The sequence below is a fragment of the Cuculus canorus genome, chromosome 6 (genome assembly GCF_017976375.1).
Source record: "Cuculus canorus isolate bCucCan1 chromosome 6, bCucCan1.pri, whole genome shotgun sequence".
Lineage (NCBI taxonomy): Eukaryota > Metazoa > Chordata > Aves > Cuculiformes > Cuculidae > Cuculus > Cuculus canorus.
The window spans coordinates 27,834,661-27,853,765 of NC_071406.1; the positions used below are offsets into that span (position 1 = coordinate 27,834,661).

At 43.0% G+C, this 19,105-nt stretch overlaps 1 protein-coding gene across 2 annotated transcripts in view; it reads left to right on the plus strand.

Annotated features, from left to right (window-relative positions):
• The first annotated feature begins 6,954 nt into the window (after positions 1–6,954).
• PARD3B (par-3 family cell polarity regulator beta) overlaps positions 6,955–19,105 on the plus strand; it is a 421,427-nt gene continuing 409,276 nt past the window's right edge. For both annotated transcript variants that reach the window (XM_054069863.1, XM_054069864.1), the window contains exon 1: positions 6,955–7,207. In XM_054069863.1, coding sequence (XP_053925838.1) covers positions 7,088–7,207 — 120 coding nt within the window. In that variant the 5' untranslated portion in view covers positions 6,955–7,087. The remainder of the gene's footprint in view (positions 7,208–19,105) is intronic.

A 19,105-nucleotide genomic window follows, 5' to 3' on the forward strand; every position in this document is an offset into this window, starting at 1 on the left:
CCTCTGCCAGCCCTCCCTTACCTTTCTTGGAACGGCAGCAGGGAGAAGGGACCCTTTCCCATCCAGAAGGGGAAGGAGAGATGGGATCCCACCTGGACTAACTGTAACTGCATTTCTCCCATCTGGTTCCACACTTTTATTTTGACATTGCAGAGGGTATAGTACTGGCTATTCAAGCACGCTCTTCTTTCAGATCATTATAGGACATAGATATTAAAAAAAATGTCTTTGTTGAGCTCAATGAATATATTGATGTGAGCAGAAAGAAGATCCAAGAAAGAAGGGTGGCATCGTTAACAGAAACTGAGGATCACCTGGCTTTGCAAGTCTGTCTCACAAGTACTTAACTTTATTTATTATTTCAACTTTAAATTAGGTTCAAGTTAAACTTTTGCAAGAATCTGATTTTCTATAGATTGTAAACAGGTCTTTTTATGTTGTATTTTCAAAAATTCTACTTCATTTCCAAAGAATGTTTGTTAGTTTTCTCTCCCTTTATTCAACAACATTGTACCACTGAGACTTGGCAGTGAAAGTGGTTTTATTGATTTTCATTATCCAAGCTGGGAGAAATGCAAAATATAAACAGCAGGAATTATAACCTTTTTTGCCTTTAGTAATTGAAGAGTTTACTGGTAACAACATTCAGAAAGTAGCAAGCAAATATATTTCACTGCGTTAACAAAAACAAAGTTAGAAAAATCACAAATCAGGTCTCCAGGGGTTATCAGATTGATTGAAATGATAAAGTTCTTTCTTTTCTTTTCATCTGGTTCAACTTTATTCCCAAACCCATTCTCCTCTGAAGCTCAGGAACAAAATGTCCATGTAATAATAACCCCTTAATGCTCTTTTAGGACTTTTGGAATGTACCTGAACTCAGATTAACTGTATTCATTTTACATGGTTTATTAATGGTAGGAAAGAGGCTGAACCAAAAGTGCTCTGAGAGCATCTTCTTTGGCGGCCCTGGCTACTGATGCGCAATGGTTAAATGCCTAACGGGTGACAGTGTAGGGAAGAGGCAGTGCTCAGAGCCAAAAATTAAAGGTCAGAACTTGTGTTGTCTTGTTAGCTGCAAAATTAGGAAGAATTCCTTTGTGATTTTAGGCAAGTTGCTTAACCAGCCCACGTCTGCTAGCACAATACTTGTGAATCTTCACTGACATTTGCTGACGGTTTTGGGATCTTTAGATAAAGCCTCATAAATATAAAAGCAAAGTAGTGGTTATCCTAATTGCAATTTCGTGTTATAATGCAGAAACTGTAAGAGCCATTCAACTTAGAAAAGTATGAATTCAGAAGGTTTAAATTCCAGTCCTCTGGCTGATGCTGTGCTAATGCAATACCACAGTGGGAAAGGCCGGGAGGGAGGGCAGGGGTGCTGGCAGGGCTGCTTTACTGGTACAGCGTCTGCACAGCAGGAGACGCTCAGCAGCACCAATGTGGCCTGGGTAAGGCACGGAGACCGTAGTGCTGTCTCATGAAACAGCGCGCATGAGAGGGAAGCTCTACTCTTTTATGCAGAGTGCTGACCTAGCACAAGAGAAGATGATGGTGTAAAGTGACCTTATGCCTGGTCAGCACCTTGTGTTGTGGCTGTAGAGTTTTTGGTTTGATGCTCAAGAGCTTGGGAACAGAGTGGATGGTCCTGACAGCCTGCACCCTGCATGGATGGAGACAGAGGGGATGTCTGACAAGTCAACTGTAGTATAAAGCAACATGGAAAGTGCAATAGATTAGCTGAGGCAGTCTTTTGGGCAGATGCCTTATTGGGGTTTATGAAAGAGGAGGTCTTGTCCATTCATCTTCCTGCTCCCAGCTGCATGGCCCTGCTCTTGCCCTGCAGCCTGCTCTGGGATGTGTCAGATCCTTTCCCAAACAGCCCTAGCTTGCCGACAAAGCAGAAAACAATCCTTCCCTTTTTTTTTTGTGTTAGTTTTTAACCAGAATGATGAGCTGAAATGGCATATGGAGATATCAAAGAAGCATCTGGTGGGAAAGGGCAATGCGAGGTGTGCTGCTTTTGACTGGGACAGAGTTAATTTTCTTCATAGTAGATGGTATGGGGATGTTTTGGTTTTGTGCTGGAAACAGTGTTGATAACACAGGGATGTTTTCATTGTTGCCGAGCAGTGCTAACACAGAGCAAAAGCTTTTTCTGCTTCTCACCACCAGCGAGTAGGCTGGGGGTGCACAGGAAGCTGGAAGGAGACACAGCCAGAACAGTTGACCCTACCTGACCCAATGGATATTCCATACCACAGGACATCATGCTCAGAACATAAAGCTCAGGGAGGAAGAAGGAAGGGGGGGCACATTCAGAGTGATGGCATTTTGTATTTCCAGGTAACAATTAGGTGTGATGGAGTCCTGCTTTCCTGGAGACAGCCGAACACCTGCCTGCCGATGGGAGGCAGTGAATGAATTCATTGTTTTGCTTTGGTTGCATGAGCTGTTGTTGCTTTACCTATTAATCTCTCTTTCTTTCAGTCCACAATTTTTGTCACTTTTACCCTCTTGAATCTCTGCTGTATCCCACCGGTGGGGAGTGAGTGAGCAGCTGTGTGGGGCTGAGTTGCTGGCTGGGGTTAAACCACGACGGAGGGGAAGAAGACAACAGTCATATCCTTCTGTGACAATGAACTGTTAAATCTGCTCATCCCCTCTTGTGAAACTGATACGTGAATGTTAGGAATATTATCTCATGGACATGTATGTGTGTTCATGTCTGAAGCTCATAACTGGGCTGACTGCCAAGCACTGTAAGCTGGCATGAACCAAAAGAAAAAGGGTGCTGTCTTGCTGTGCCGTGCCCTGTGCTGGGCCAGCCACAGGCTTTAAACCCCATTACAGAACTGAGTTCTGATTTCTACTGATTTTCTGGTTTCTGCAGAACTGATTTGGCTGAATGCTAATCTGGCAAAAAAATTAATTTCCACAGTGTCTCAATGCACAGACTCGCAACTGTGTGTGCTGGCACGTGAAAATGAATGGATGGGGACAGACAGCTGGGGCAGGGAGGGAGCAGAAGTCCTCCACTGGGGGGCAAAACTAGTTTACACTGCTTACAGCATTAGCTGGATGGTGATCTCCTTAGAATAAAATATGGTTTAGATTTCTGCAAAAGGATCAAGCAGGCAGCCTCTCTTCAATGCACAACAGTATAGTAAAACGATGACCTCATTATTAGCCAGTTTTAAAAATTGTTGTGTTTTACTCTAAGTAAGTTTAAAGTGAGCATAAGTGTGATTCTGATGACCTGATTCTTAGAAGGTTTGTGTGCCCAGCAAGAAGAGGCATATGTGACTCTGCAGCTGCTTTGGGATTTGGAGGCCTTCAGCTCTCAAATGATGGTGCGGTTTTCTTTTCCAGGAAAGTTTTGGTTTTTTTTTTTTTTTTGTCATAATTCCTATTGATCCCACACAGGAGCAAATGATACAGAGATCTGAGAAGCAAAAATTACTTTCAGCTCTCTTTCACCCTATTGCAACTCGGGCTGTTTCTTAAAGTGTTTTATGGGAATTCTTGTTCAACACTCTTGGTCCTCCCATACTTGGCCTCTCTGTTGTGCAGTATAACAGCTTTTCTTGCCACACTGTTAGCTGCATTGGAGGAACTTAGTTTTGGAAAGAAGTGCTGTGTCCTTCTCGCTCCCGGCCCAGGAATAAAAACATCATGGGCAGCTCTCTGATCAAGTGAAGGGTTTCTTTTCAGAAGGTTGTGCAGACTGAAGTCCCAGAGATAGTTACAGGTAAAGCCTTCCTACGTAGGTGTTAATTGTTACCATCTGGCTTCAAAGACTTTCAAATTGTTTCAGCCTAAACAAACATGTAGTGCACCCAGAACTCAACAATGTCTTATTTGCAATACCATCCATAACTTTCAAACAAACACTATCAGACAGTAAACATGCTGGTGATTCCTCTGCAAAGCTTCCTCCCTCCCCCTCGCTGATGTGTGATAATTAAATACAACCTCAGTTTCTGTACGATAGTTGTCACGCACTTTAAAAAAACCCCACTTTTCTTCCTTTCTGAAATAACTTATAGGTCCTTATATTGTAACCATAGACACTTTAGAACCTGGTGCTTACGCTTCAGATATGGAGTTGGGGCCAAAATTGTTTCATTTTTTCCAGATGTATCAGTTCTGACACAAGGCACTATCTGTGTCAACAAGCTCCATCCCACTTGTTACCATGCCTATCACCTGCACTTTTCAGAACTTGAGAAAAAAAAAATCATACATTTTTTTCCTGAATATGTCAGACCTTGCTCATAAACAGAGAGATGAGGAAAGGGACAGAGAAACAGAGAGAGAGAAGCCTTTATGTTCACAGTCAATTATTAACGTAAAAACCCCTGTAATCTGTAGCCAAAGCCATATAAGCACAGGGACTCGGGGCTTCCCACTGGCATGTCGCCAGCTGAGATAGAGGAATGCCTTGAACTCCTCCTGCCTCCTGCTCCCACTGACTCAGCTCTGAGGCTGCTGTGTGGGACTGCTCCCCCTTATCATTTCTCAAGAGCAAAGGCAGGTTGTGAGGAGCTTTTGCCTCCTTGCCCCGAGTACACCTGCAGCTCCCTTTTAACAAACCCAGTTTATGGGATCACTGGAAGATGTTTTACCACGTCTTCCCTTTCCTCTTCCTCACATTAAAAATAACCCCTTGGTTATTTTTAATGTGAGTGATTTCTATAGCTTAGCTGACCTGCTGGTCCCTTCAGCAGTTAGGAAGAATAATGATTTACTCTGATGAATGCTTTGCAGGGGCGCTGACCCCTGAGAAACTGTCAGGACCTGCTCCACTACCGGGAGCCAGCAGTGAGCTGGCTTGAGGCTGACCAAGGCCCCAGGAAACCAGCGATAGGTTTGGGACGGCCACATGGGCTGACTCTAGGAAACCTTTCAGGTGTCCGTTGCATATCCAGCGCTGCCCACCCTACCCTGGGAGGGTTCCTGGCCTGCAAGCTGTACTACCTTGCCCACGGGATTTCTCAAAGCAACAGAATACTCCTGTTCCTTTTCATTGCTTCTTTGCTTTGGAAAAAAAAAAGTTATTTTTTTTCTGGTTCAAAGCATATGGGGTGCACATTTGTGTGCTTGAACATGCAAACACACGTACATACCCAGGGAAAGCAGTTCTATATGTGGTTTAATAGATTATTTCCCTGTGGTTTGCTCTGAAATGCTGCAGGCTGGTGGCAGACATATCCAGATTTAAATAGGAAAAGAGGAAATGTTTACCACCTCAGCAGTCCCCCATTCTGCCTGTGCCTGCTCTTATGGAACCAGCATAAACTTTCCACTTGCTGGCTTTTCTGTGGCTCCAGACCCATCTCATCCTCAGACTTCACTCCTCACTTTAGCCTCCAGCCTAGGCTGTTTTGGCTCACTTCCATTGCAACCTCTCTGGTACTATCAGTTGGTTATGTCATACAGCACAGGGTGTGGGCTGCCTTTTTGAATATTAATCTGGGTTGGTGGGGCATTTATTTTTACTGTAGCTATAGTCCCCTTGTGCTGTATGATGTCATGCTGTGGTTTAGCAGTATTTTTATGTTGCCTTTGCTTTGCTTTGTGGTGATTTTCAGTGATACCCATCTCTGTGTGTAGACCGACCTGTGCTGTCAGGCTGTCCCATGAATTCGCATTACGTTGTACATGATCTGGTGGTAGGTAAAAACGCAGGGGCACTACTCGATACGGTGCAGTACAGAAAAATATACTTTGCAGAGCAGCATGTGTTTGGAGAGCACTGCAGAGCCCAGCATCGTATCATGCAGGGAGCGTGACTTTGCCATGCTGCATGCTGAAGGGTATGGGAGGAGCAGGCGTTGACCTCTTCTCTCTGGGAGCCAATGATAGGACTCATAGACAATGATAGGGAATGGCAGGAAGATGTGCCAGGGGAGGTTTAGGTTGGATTAGGAAAAGGTTCTTCACACAGAGGGTAGTGGAGCACTGGAAGAGCTCCACAGGGAAGCAATCATGGTGCCAAGCCTGACAGTATTCAAGAAGCATTTGAACAAGGCCCTCAGACACATGGTGTGCATTTTGAGGTTCTCCTATGCAGGAACAGGAGTTGAACTTGATCCTTGTGGGTCCCTTCCAACTCAGGACACTTTACAGTTCTTATGTGTTTGTGTTTCACTGCCTGGTGGGGCAAGGGCCATGCTGTGGCCCTGCTCATTGCACCATAGCACAGGGTACTGCACCTTAACTCTCTCTGGCTGCACTTTCTGTGACGATGGAGCTGTGTGGTGCAGGCTGGGCACCACTGTGCTCACTGGGATGCCTGGGGGTCACCCTAGCCCGTTGTCCCCTTGGAGCACTGGGCATAACAGCAGGGTGCCCTGCGATGAGCTGTTACCAGTCCCCATGTTGTGCCAGTCACTGTTCCCGAGGGCTGGGCAGAGTGCAGCTGCCTGGGTGCCACTGTGTGGGTGCTGCTGTGTGGGTGCTGTTGTGTGGGTTCTGCAGCATAGGTGCTACTGCCTGGGTGCAGTCTGCGTGAGTGCTGCTGTGCAGGTGCTGCTGTGCAGGTGCCATAGCATGGGTGCTGCTGAAGAATTTCTTCACCGTGAGAGCAGTGAGGCACTGGCCCAGGTTGCCCAGGGAGGCTGTGGCTGCCCCATCCCTGGCGGTGTTCAAGGCCGGGTTGGACGGGGCCTTGGGCAGCCTGGTCTGGTGGGAGGTGTCCCTGCCCAGGGCAGCGGGTTGGAACTGGACGGGTTTTGAGGTCCCTTCCAACCCAAACCATTCCATGATTCTCTTCTACTGCCCGGGTGCCGCCCACGTGGGAGCTGCTGCTCGGATGCTGCTGTGCGGGCGCTCCTGCCCGGGTGGCGCAGCGCGCGGCTCCGCGGCGCCTTTAAGGCGGTGCCGGCAGGGCCTGCCCCGCGCCGGCCGCCCCGCGCCCCCCGCCTCCCGCAGCGCCGGGCGGGCAGGGGCGGGGCGGGCGCGGGGCCCGCGCGGCGGAAGGGCGGGGAGGCCGCGGCCTCGCTGCCGGCGCGGCCCCGGGGCTCGGCGCGCACCTGCCGGGAGCCGCGCACCTGCTCGGCGGGCATGGCGGCGCGCTGAGATGAAAGTGACCGTGTGCTTCGGCCGGACCGGCATCGTGGTGCCCTGCCGCGACGGGCGGCTCCGCGTGCGGGACCTCACCCAGCAGGCCCTGCAGCGCTACCGCCGCGCGCACCGCAAGGTGAGCGACGGGGACGGGGCCTCCGCTGCCCGTCCCGGGGCCGCCGGGGCCTCCCCTGCCCCGGTGCCTCCCGTGCCCGTCCCGGGGGTGTCGGTGCTTCTGCCCGTCCCGGTGTCGCTCGGCAAACTCGGCACAGACGCGAACGTAACTTGTGTTGTTTCCCTTAAAGCCCGTCTCCTGTGGCATCAGCTGCTCGGAGCGCTGCGCTCCGCGTGGGTAGGTGACTCCTTTCCGTGACAGGAGCGTGAGTTTTCCTTAGGTTGTACTTAATTGCGCATAAAAATACTTTTTCCTCTGAGAGGCAGGTACTGAGGGCTACTGGGATTCTGTTTAATGTTGATGAAAGGCCCAGTGTTGCAGATACCGCTTTGTGAAAGAGGGGCCAGTTGCAAGCCCTGAATGAAAGGCTTGTAGGAGAGTCCATCCTCCTAGGACATCTGACTGTAAAGTACAGCCTGCGCCTTCTGGGGTCTGTTTCGTGCCCTGTGCTCGTGTTTCTTCTGCGTGCAGTCAGTTGTTTGATATCCTGAGAGCAAAACTGGAAGCAGAGTTTTTGTTCTTGCAGGTTTATTTGAGAGAAACTTGCTACTGATATGTTCAATGGTCGTGAGCAGCTGAGACTGCTCTGTGGTAGAGGTTGTAGTGGTCACCATGCTACTGTTCCTAAGTGCCATGATTTAACCCTGCCTTAGGATACATGGAGGTTGACAAATATTTTGTATGGAAAAGTCTGTTTTCTAATGGCTATTGCATGTGTGTAATAACTGCAGAATGTTTATCGACTTCTTTGGTGCTGTTGTGGCCAGTAGTTGGTGAAATCTTTTGCACTGATGTATGGTTCAGAGTGCTAAAATAGGTCTGTTGTCTCTGTTCGAGAGCACAGTTTATCAGAAACGGAATTACTTTCAGCTCAGTTAAACTTAGAAATTTAAAATTTGATTTCAGCTTTGATTTGTAGGTGTGATGACATCAGATTTAGTCTCATGACTATGGCTGAAATGTGGCCTACAAAGTTTTTGATAAATACTTCAAATGCCTTTCCTTCTTTTCTCTTTTTTTTTTTGTGGCTCCTTTAGAAAGGAGTAGAAGGATGTTGGCGATTCTAGGTGAGGCCCTGACTGTTCTAGGAGGCTCAATAAGCAATTCATAGGAGAGGAATTCCAGCAACTTGAGAAAGATTCAGATGAATTCCAGACATTTAAGAGGTACTAGAGTCCAAATACTTTCTCATGATTTTGTACCCAGTTCACTATTTGGGTAATACTTAAAGAAAACTATTTTAGTGCTAAGCAGTCATCTCCTATGCCTGCTTCAGTGCGAGGTCAAAATCATCCGGCCTTCTCTAGAGGTCAGCCAGAGGCCAGAGTTCATGCTTCTGACCTTGTTGTACTTCTTGCCTTTTCAAATGCAACTTTCATTCTATTTCCTTGTACAAGTATTGAGTTTCCTGTTCCACATTGTAGATGAACCAAGTGGATACAAGCCAGTTTATTAAAAAATTCGTGATCACCTTGGGTAGTAGCAATTCAGAGCTTGTACAGTGATGTGTAAAGAGGCAGGGTGGGGGAAGCAACCTATGGACCTGAAAAATACAGAACTGGTTTTCGTTCAAGTAACTATAGGAAGTTTTATGACTTTTGCTCCCTCTGTGCATTGGAAACTTAAACTATTCTCTTGCAGTTCTTTGATTAGTTAGTTTTTAGTCTATGTGGCTTGCAGTGGAACTAGCCCAAAAGATAAATAGATAAATCTCCTCTTATCTTGTCAAGCATCACTTGGAGTTAGTGCTTTTTCCTGAGAGAAAACTTGGCGTTGGTAAAATAGATCATTCAGAAGTCACAAACAATTACTTTTATTACCTTGTTGAAAGCTTTTCTCCAGTCTAATTTACTGTTTTCCTTCTATCGTGTCTTTGTCAAATAAACTTTCTTCACAAAGTTGTAGAACCTTGTATAGAGTGGGATTACTGCAAGATGATCAGCAGCTAAAATCTGCTGAGAGGTGTGGGTATGTAAACAGGTTTATGTTAAAGATAACTTAAGATTTGTTTGTCTTTTCAAAATATTTGGAGTGTTTGGAATGCTCCCTGTGGCAGAATGCTGATCTAGCTGTTGGCATGCTAAGTGTTCTTTATATGATTTTTTTCAAGTGTTACAATCTTTCAAAATAACAAAGTGGAAAGTGGTATTGTTGAACTGCCTGAAGTATTTGGGGAAGAGGGGAATATTGACCCAAGGAATATCTTTGATAGTTGCAGAATGGGAAATGAAAATGGGAATGAAAAAGAATACAAGCTTTTGGAAATTTTTATTAGTTATGCTGTCAAATAACGCAGCATTCTGTGTGAGAGACTCTGTGCTTTGGAGTTGTTCTATAAGCCTGGTTTTGCTGTTATGCTGCAGTCACTTGTCTGGTAAAAGGGAATGTATTTGATTAGAATATTAATTCATGTGTATTGTAAAATATTTGAATTTCTATGTATAAAAATAGCAACATTTTTAATTGATTTAAAGTACTCAGCACTTCTTTATACTTGTAATGAGAGGAAATTGATGCAGTAAATGACTATGTCTCTCATTTCTCTGAGCCTTGGTAAATAGCTGAGGACTCTGCAGGCAGTTGTTTATTATAGCCTGCTGAGTTTTCTTAGCAAGTTTGACTTGGTTTCTTGTCTGGGCTGTGTTGGCAAGGGTTGGTCATGAAGGCTCCATTGCTCTGTTAATACTGGGCTGCTGTTTCAGCTGAAAAATCAGACAGTGGTTATCTTTTGGTGAGCTGAGGGCTTAGAGTTACTGTTGTGGTTCTGAATGGGCAGCTGCTGTCTTGTTCACTGGGGGGTACAAAGAACTGGACTTCCCGACTTGTCTGTATTGCATTATCAACTAAGATTTCTGTGCTCTGAGATTTCATGATGTCAGTAGTCTTAAATATTTAAGAAAACAATTGATCAGTTGCTTTGTGAGAATTGTAAATTTTCAGGGTGGTGACTGTCATCTCAAAGTAACTTGTTTCAGTGAAATGAAGCCTGGTGGAACTTTATTGTGACTTGGAATCTGCTTTTGTTGCTGTTCAGTAGTGTGTGTGTGTGTGTTTAAGGCTTTCTGCTGACAGGTAGCTCCAGTTGGATTAATGATTCCTTATTGTCAGCCCAGTCTTGTAGTATTTCTTGTAACTCTGTATTTTCGGTGCCTTGGGGAGCACTTGCATGTTATCTGTTGTATTTAAGAATCTTTGCTTGAGCGAGAGCAGATGTACTGCAAAATACTTGAGTTACTGTGCCTGTTGTTCCTGTGTTTGCTTCTCTGTGGCTATAAGGCATAGCCCTTAGATGGAAGACAAGGTAGCTTGTTGATTGTTTTCCAGTGAATTGTGAGAAACCGTTTGTTTGTTTATGGTTTTTTTTTTGTTTTTTTTTTTTTTTTTTTCCTCCTGGGTGTGTGTTTGAGAGAGGGAGAAAAAGGCGTTCTGGACAAGCACTGAAGGGTTCCATATGCCCTTGTGGTGGTGTCTGGATCTACACAGTCCTGTTGAAAGCAATTCCTCCATGTATATGGGTTTAAATGCATTCAAGGTGGATGTCTATTGTGGTCATACTTCTCCCTTTTGAAATGCCTCTCCCTCCAAGCAGGAGTCAATACTTGAATTAGCGGCTTTATAGTGAAGCCCTGGGTTCAGCTGGAGATGCCAGTCTGCTAACTCAGAGGCCTTTAATTCTGTTGCTACAGAAAGTGATGTCTGCCCAGGGAAAAGGATGGCTATGAGACTAGCAAGTGAAATCATCAATGACTTCTCTTTAAGCTGCAGTGAAACATTTCCCAGGAAAAAATGTGTAAAAACATCTTGCTGCTCCAGATGTTCTTTATCTCTCTGGAGGAGCTGGAGATGGGAAGGTGGTGTTTATCATCTGTGTATCAATTTAGTCATGTTTGCATGCATGGCACTTACCCAGCTGACTTGCTTGAAGTGACTACTTTGTCTGAAGTCTTGTTCATAGAAGCCAGTTGAATGGGTGGGACCTGGGAGCTGTGTAGCAAAATTAATAAGCACTGCAATTCTTCATTTAAATATCAGTTTCTAATTTGTCATTTTAAGCAGAGTTGAATTCTTGAGTGGCTCACTTTCACAGTCTTTGTGGGCCTCCCTTTGAGGATGCTGACACAGGCAATCAAATACTAGTTGTACCACCTTATAGGGACTTGATCTCCAGTTATTATGGGTACTAGAGTGTGTGCTTCCACTGATGAGAATGTACAGAGGCCAGCAGTTGATGCTGGAATGGTAATGGTAATTTTAATTGGCAGTCAGACTGAGTAGGAGGCAATAATATAGCTACTGAATTGATTCAAGAATGGTACGTTTTTGATTAGAGCAAAAATAATGGTGTGTTTGGGTTGTATCAGTGGTCTTCCCCAAATTAGATACATTTAGAGAACTAATGCTGCCCGTTGACTTGTCTGTATTAGTTGCTGATTTCTACTAATAAAATACTTTTTCCGCTTTCTTTCTGTTCTTACTTGCTCCACAACATGACAATTAGTTTCTGGAATTATGTATTGCTGTTGTAAATCAGCCAACAAGCAGGAGGAGAACTAAATGTTCTTGTAGTTTCTCTAAAAACATTGGGGGTAGGGAAAATGACAATTTATTTTGACTCCAAACTCTATGCTTGCAAAAAAATGCTTACAAAAGCAGATTTCTTCAGAAGATATATGTGGAAAGTTTTGAAAGAAATCCTTTTTTATGAATATTTTTTGTTTTATGTGAATTTTAAGTACTTTTTCCTTTATAAAGGCAGAGTAGTACAGTTCTGCTTGTGTCACTTTTGTCTTGGACCTGGTGTCCAGTTTTGGGATAGTTTTTTGGCAGGAGGGGATATGTTTTGTGGTGATGGGTTTTCTGTTTTCATGTTTGTTTTTCCTGTATCTCAGTTTGTCTTAAAATCTTAAAAAGCTTATTTTATTTTATGCTCTAAAGGGGATGGGCTTAATCCATAACCTTTGTTTTACCAGAACTAAGCTCTGTTTTTAAGTTCTTCTTTGCTAGCAATTATTTTAACTATGCATTCCCATATTTGTCTGATTATTTCCCCATCAGCTACAGTATGTTAGTGAGCTTTCACATTATCTTGGAAACTGATGTGTTTCAATGAACAGCTTAATTATCACTTCTGCATTCAGCCTTCAGGTTTGTCTACAATGATATCTTACTACAATAAAAGAACATAACTTGATACGCTGCTTTTCCATTACTGCTGTATGAGTTTATGGGTAACTGATTTCTGTGGAGAAAAGCGGACCATGTAAGTGAGAGGAGTAAAGAAAAGGGCACAAATGATATAGAAACTTCTATAAGCAAGCTCAGTTATTGACTTAATAACACCGATAGCAATATTTCATTGAGACTGGAAATAGCTCTCAATTTATAGGAGTTTGGGTTTCTCAGAGAATTTTCAGAATCACTTTTACAGTGATCCAGAAAAATTAAGAGTTAAAAGGAACCTGCTTTTTTTCATCACTTTTGCATAAAATTGCTGCTGCTGTGCTGCATCATAGCTGCTAGTGTCGATGTAGTGAGATTTGGGTAGATTTCCAGTCTCCTTTTGTATTTCTAACAGGTGTTTACAATCCAGATAGAAAACCTGCCATTGGGCTTTGGCAGACTTGTCCTACAAAATGTCTTATAGGACACCGTGTACTTATGTAAGCTGAAAAAGAAACGTTTGGATCCTGGTCTTATTAAGAAGCAGACTTCTGCCAGGAACTTCAGCTTTTGGCTGACCATTAAGTTAATGATGTTACTGTGTTTCAGGGTTGCTCAGGTGAAGGGTAGAGCTGGATAAAACTGCTGGAAATTCAGTAGGCAAAATGAGAATAACTCATCCTGGAAATACTGCAGGTCAGACTTCAGTCTATGTGGTAATACAAAGTTTTCATTTTTGTCTCCCAGATCATACTTATCAAGTTCTGAGTATTACCCAGTTTGTTAGTACTTGAGAGACACCAAAGATTTAGTAATAACCAAGTGTTAGATCAGTCATAGAGGGAAGCCACTGAAGAGCAGTGTGCGGTTCTAAGCAGTGACTACTTCCTGTTCTTTGCTTGGCTGAGGATGATCTCCAAGTCGTCTTGTATGACTTTATGAAGAAGGAATTTAAACCCCAAAAAGAGTTTTTTGTGTGTTTATTTCTAGCTTGGGAAGCAAAGTGTAGTATGATAGTCTTAATGGTAAAAAAAATAAGTTCTTCCTGGCATAGGATGGAGCTGGGAGGTGAAATGCAGCTCTAGTGTTTCTTCTCCTAAGAATTTGAAAATGGAAGCTTGTGTTCTATTGCTGTTTTCTTGAAAACTTCCTGGTTTTGTTTTAAACAGATACAGTTATTTGGGAATAATGGCTCATGTTATGCAATTGTACTTTCTTCCTTACTTGTTCAGTATGATACGTCAGCTGAATTGCACCATAGTGTGCGGTGTCTCGCATCCTGCTACTGAAGCAGCAGATTTCCTCCCCTGTGGAGCAGAACATTCTTTAGGCTTTCCTAATGACGCTAATGTCATAACTGCAGCTTTCCTAGGCGTGAAGACCTATTGCTTCATTATTGAAAACTCCCTCTAGTCCCCTATTAATGCCTGTGTTTCATCCTTAATGAATATGATAATGCTAAAGGTTTTGAGCAATTAGTATTGTTGGAAACAGATTCTGCTTTGTATTTTTGAGTCTTATGCATAAAGATGTGCCCGTTTTATGTTGGGGAACTGACTAATACAGAAATGATGGGCTTGTGTGAATGGCTTGTTGATACAAGTCGACTTCTAAATTCCACTGGCTGGATAGTGCCCTAGAAACACTGATAAACTAAATGAGTTGCTTATATGAAAAATTTAGAAAATCTGCTTGTTACAAGAACTTTTCTAAAAGAAAACTATGCAGTACTTCTGTAGTATCTTCCTTAATAAAAGCTTTTTGTTCCCCCTGGGTTATGTCTTGCTGTGCTAGTTCTAGAAGTCTGATCATCAGTACTATTACGTGGGATTACTTCAGTAATTTACTTGTAAATAAACTTTGTATTGTAAGAAATTGCATATTGCACTGGATAGGACTGTTGGACTGTTATCCTCACATTAAAGAACAAAAATGTAAGACTTAGTTCTCTAAATGTGTATTTCTTACGCCTACTGATTGTGCTACAGACACCTCTATTAAGTGAACTGTTGTAATGTTTTAATGTCGTCAAATTCTGTCTTACTTTCAAGTATAAGCCTGTAATTTTTATGCCTGCAGTACATCCGTTCAGAACTGATGATTTTGCTTTGTTTTGGCAGGTGCCATAGTACTACTCCAGTGCTTAGATTTGCTCTTGGGAGTGCTACTGATTTTGGAGGTTTAGGCAAGTTGCTTATTGGTTTCATGAGGATGCACTGGCAGCATTTATTGGTGCTGTGAGACCTCTTTCTTCAGTACTTTTGTTTGTTGGTTATTACTTATGTGAATAAGAAAACTGTAGAATGCATGAATGAACATGCTCCTTACAGCTAGTAATAAGGATCCCATTTGTATGAATGGCAGACGGGGAGGAAGATGAGTGATTGTAGTCTAACAAAGACTGATATTTGGAATCACAGAATTCTGTCTGATGGGTAGGGGCTAACAGCTGGCTCTGTTTGGGCTCTTTTTTTCTGTTAAGGGATTTGACTTAAAAGATGAGACCCCATTAAGCCAGATGGTTTTGCAGTACAGCTTATCTGATAGAATGTTTTTTAGATTCCTAGCAAAATGCTAGCTCTTGGTGAATCTTAGCATGCACCCTCCCTATCATTTTCCTTTACAAAAATGCAGTAATTTCTCAATCAGAAGAAGAAAGTGGAGTGCTTAGTCTAAAGGAGAATTTGATCCAATCCAAAGAAACTCTGAGACCTGCATTCCTGGAAGATTGTGTAGTTTTATTTTTTCCTTTGACTCATCAATTCTTTTGTTTGCCTCTCTTCCATAAAACCTAAGAAGACCTTCAGAATGTTGTAGAAGATACAGTCTTGTTTTCATCAGTCCACCAACAGCTGAGCTGATCTTTATTGGCAAACTTGAATATCTGAGTTAAGATTTTCTGAGAGGATAAAATAAATGCTTTATGTAGTAATCTCATGTTTCTTTAAATTTGGGGGTCAGTGTACAGGTCAGCTAGGGGTAGTTCCAGCTCCAGAGAGGTTAGAATCTTGAGTGTGTCTATTTGGACCTTTGAAGGAGAGACAAGCCATAAATCCTGGTGGGTTAATCCCCTCTGTGGGGTGGATTTGTCCTATGTCTGAACTCTGGAATGAACCTTCAGCACTCACCTGTAGACCATCCTATAGCTGAGGATTCATTCTTTTAATTTGGGCATGGGTTTATGCCTTCCCATTTCCTGTGAGAGGACGGTGGTTAAGCAGTTGGTGTTTTCACATTTCCCTGAAAGCTGCCATTAGAAGGTTCTGTCTGTTCAGTAAATAGATGGTGGTCTTCATCTGCTACAGAAGGTGGCTGGTTGAAAAGATGTGTGTGCTGCTCTGCAGCTGTTCTCTTGGCTGGTATGCCTGTGGGGTAGGGAGACTTAAATTAAATGCATCTTTATAAATTCTGGTGATGTCCATAGAGAGGTAACGCCTCCTCAAACAAGAAGTTTGAAGGGCATTTAGTCTTTCCTAGTCTTTTGCCTGGTTTTGTTAGTCTTAAAGTGCTCGATGTCATTAATGGTGATGAGGCCAGAATTTCATGTAGAGGGCTTGGGATAAAATTCCACTATTTTTCTACGTTTTAAAGAGCCTAACTTACTGAATGTAGGTGCCATTTGCTTCAGTTCCTGTAGGTCAGGCATTTTTTGTTGAATTTGGTTTTTAGTGGCACAGTTTGCTTGCTGTGGCTTTCACCTACACTGACTACGGTGTAATGCCTTCTGATAATCATTTGGTGATGAATTTGATGGAGAGTATTTTGAGTGTTACAAAGCTTTCCACTGATATCCTCTGCTTCCCAACTTTTTTATTTCCAAGCGCAAGCCAGAAATGAAACCAGAAAATAAACTTCAGGTTGCTGTTAGGGAAAGTGTTGGCTGTGGAGTAATTTGGATACAGACCTTTTGTAAGTCATGAGTTTTATGAGTATGGAAGAAAATACGTGACTTGGAACTCAACTAACTTATTCTTCCGTAGCTTGTTGGAATTGCACGTATTGTCTACTCCTGCCTAGAGGTCAGTTGCACAACGTCTATCCTGTGAATCCCTGGTTGAGCAGCTATTGAAATTCTCCATTCAGCCAACTGTTACCTTTTCTGCAAAGCTTTCTTAACTAGGTGTGTAAGGGCTTTGGTGGAGAGTTCTCATCTCAGAGTTTTTTTTGGCTTTATCCTAAACACCATGAAGGTAGGACAGAAATACAGTCATGGAGAAGTAGGGAAAGAAACAAACAAGGCCACTAGTGATGATTTGACTGTAGCTCTTCTAAAAGTAGAAGTAATTCAGAGGTCCTACACATCTGATCAAGGCGAGCTTGCCATTTTGCAGCAGTTTGAGCCTTGAAAGGCTTAGTCATACCTTTTGCCTTTCTCGGGTAGAAAGGCCGATGCAGTTGTGTAATGAAAACTACTCCTCAATCTGGAGATCAGTGACAAGCAGTGTCCCTCAGGGATCTGTTCTGGGACTAGTGTTGTTAAATATCATCCTCCATAATATGGATGATGGGATTGAGTGTGCCATCAGCCAGTTTGTGGATGACATCAAGCTGAGTGGTGAGGTTGACACCCCTGAGGGATGGGATGCCATCTAGAGGGACCTTGTTGGACTTGAAAAGTGGGCTTGTGAAAACCTCATGAGGTTCAACAAGGTGAAGTGCAAGGCCATGTGCCTGGATTGAGGCAACGCTCTGGATTGAGGCAATGCTCCGTATTGAGGCAGGATGGGAGATGAAGAGATTGACTGCAGCCTTGCAGAGAAGGACCTGGGGGTCCTGGTGGACGTGAGCCAGCAAACTGTGCTTGCAGCCCAGAAGACCATGTCCAGGGCCACATCAAAAGAAGTGTGTCTAGAAGGTTGAGGGAGGTGGTTCTCCCCCATCTCTGTTGAGAGACTCTGCTAAGGTGAGACCCCTCCTGGAATGTTGCCTTCAGCTCCAGAGCTTTCAGCACAGGAAAAGACCTATTGGAACGAGTCCAGAGGAGCGCCATGAAAATGGTCAGAGGTCTGGAACACCTGCCCTATGAAGACAGGCTGAGAAAGTTGGGGTTGTTCAGCTTGGAGAAGACTCTGGGGAGACCTTATTGTGGCATTTCAGTACTTAAAGGGGGCTTATACAGAAAGTGGGGGGAAAAACTCTTTAGCAGGGCCTATAGTAGTAGGACAAGGGGTAGTGGTTTTAAACTAAAAGAGAAGTTTAGATTAATATTAGGAAGAAATTTTTTTCGCTGAGGGTAGTGAAGCACTGAAACAGGTTGGCTATAGAGATGGTACTTACCCCATCCCTGGAAACATTCAAGGTCAGGTTGTATGAGGCTCTGAGCAACCTGATCTGTTTAAAGACGTCCCTGCTCACTGCCCTGGGAGTGGGGTAGCTGACCTTCATGGTCACTTCCGACCTAAACCATTCTATGATTCTATCCAGAATGAAACCAAGTGGGTAACCTCCTCTGTTGATCCTCTAGCCTGCATCATACTTTGTCTTCAGTAAATTCAGTGATCATACTGCATCATACCTTTATTTTTAACTGAAACAAGTTTCTAATTTGAGAATAAATAATCTTTGTATTTCATTCACTACTTAATTTATTTCTTTGAAGAAGTTCTTATTAATTTTATTACTTTTTTTACTTGAAATTTGATTTCGTCTACATGAAAGCCTTTATGTAAACCAGAAGTTTGTTTTGCTGAGTAAAGACTCCAGAGGGCTTGCATTTAGGAAGAAAAAAAAAGAGTATTTGTTAAGTTTGCAGGAAAAAAATGAGGCAAATACCTTATTGCATCAATCAAGTGCCCTCATATAGTAAAGTCTATGAAAATGCAGTTTACGTCCAAACCATATCCTCCCACTCATGCTGAGTTGAAGAGTTGTTGGCTAGAAGAGTGGTTTTTGTTAGAGTATAACTTTTTTGCTAATAAGTTAAATAATTGGCCACAGTAAAGGGGTTTTAGCAATCTATTGGATTATTTTTGTAAGCTGGTTTACTTTATATTAAGGACATCTAAATTTGAGGAAATACCTGGTCTGCTCTAGTCTGCCAAAGATGTGACATACTTTACTTTGACTCATTGACTTAAATTGTATGTTCTTTAGGTTATTGACTCTAGAGATTTTTCCGTAGAAGTTGTCTGTGTCTTTTTCTAGGTTGTCCTCCTCCTTCCCCTCATGTAGGATAGATTACAATGATATACTAACATCTGATGTACTTAATCGACATATTTTTCACAAGTCTGTTTCTAGCAGTTGCTTTATTTAACATATATGCCATGGGTGTTTCTAGCTAATGTTGGCAATTTGGCTGTCGTCTTCTGCTTCTGGCATCTCAACCTTTTCTGTGTCTGCCCAAAGAACAGAAGCTTGAAAAGGAGATTGCTCCTTTGAATTGAATCTTCCCATATCTTGCATGGGATAGAAAGTCTTGCTGAAATTTTTCAAGGACTGAAGGGGGTTAACATGCTAAGCTCCCACAGAATTAGGTTTGAAAAACCTAACTGCTGCCAATTCACAATTAATTTCCCCCCACACTGGCTGTAATGAATGTGTTCTGAACAAATGTTGCAGGAGTTCCTGGCATTATAAGCTACAAGAAGAAAACTCCCTGAAGAGCTGGAAATGTGAAATATTTGTGTTGGGCCACAAAAAGGGGACAGTTCAGTTGCACTTTCACATTGTGCATAGAGAAAGACCAGCCTTTTCATA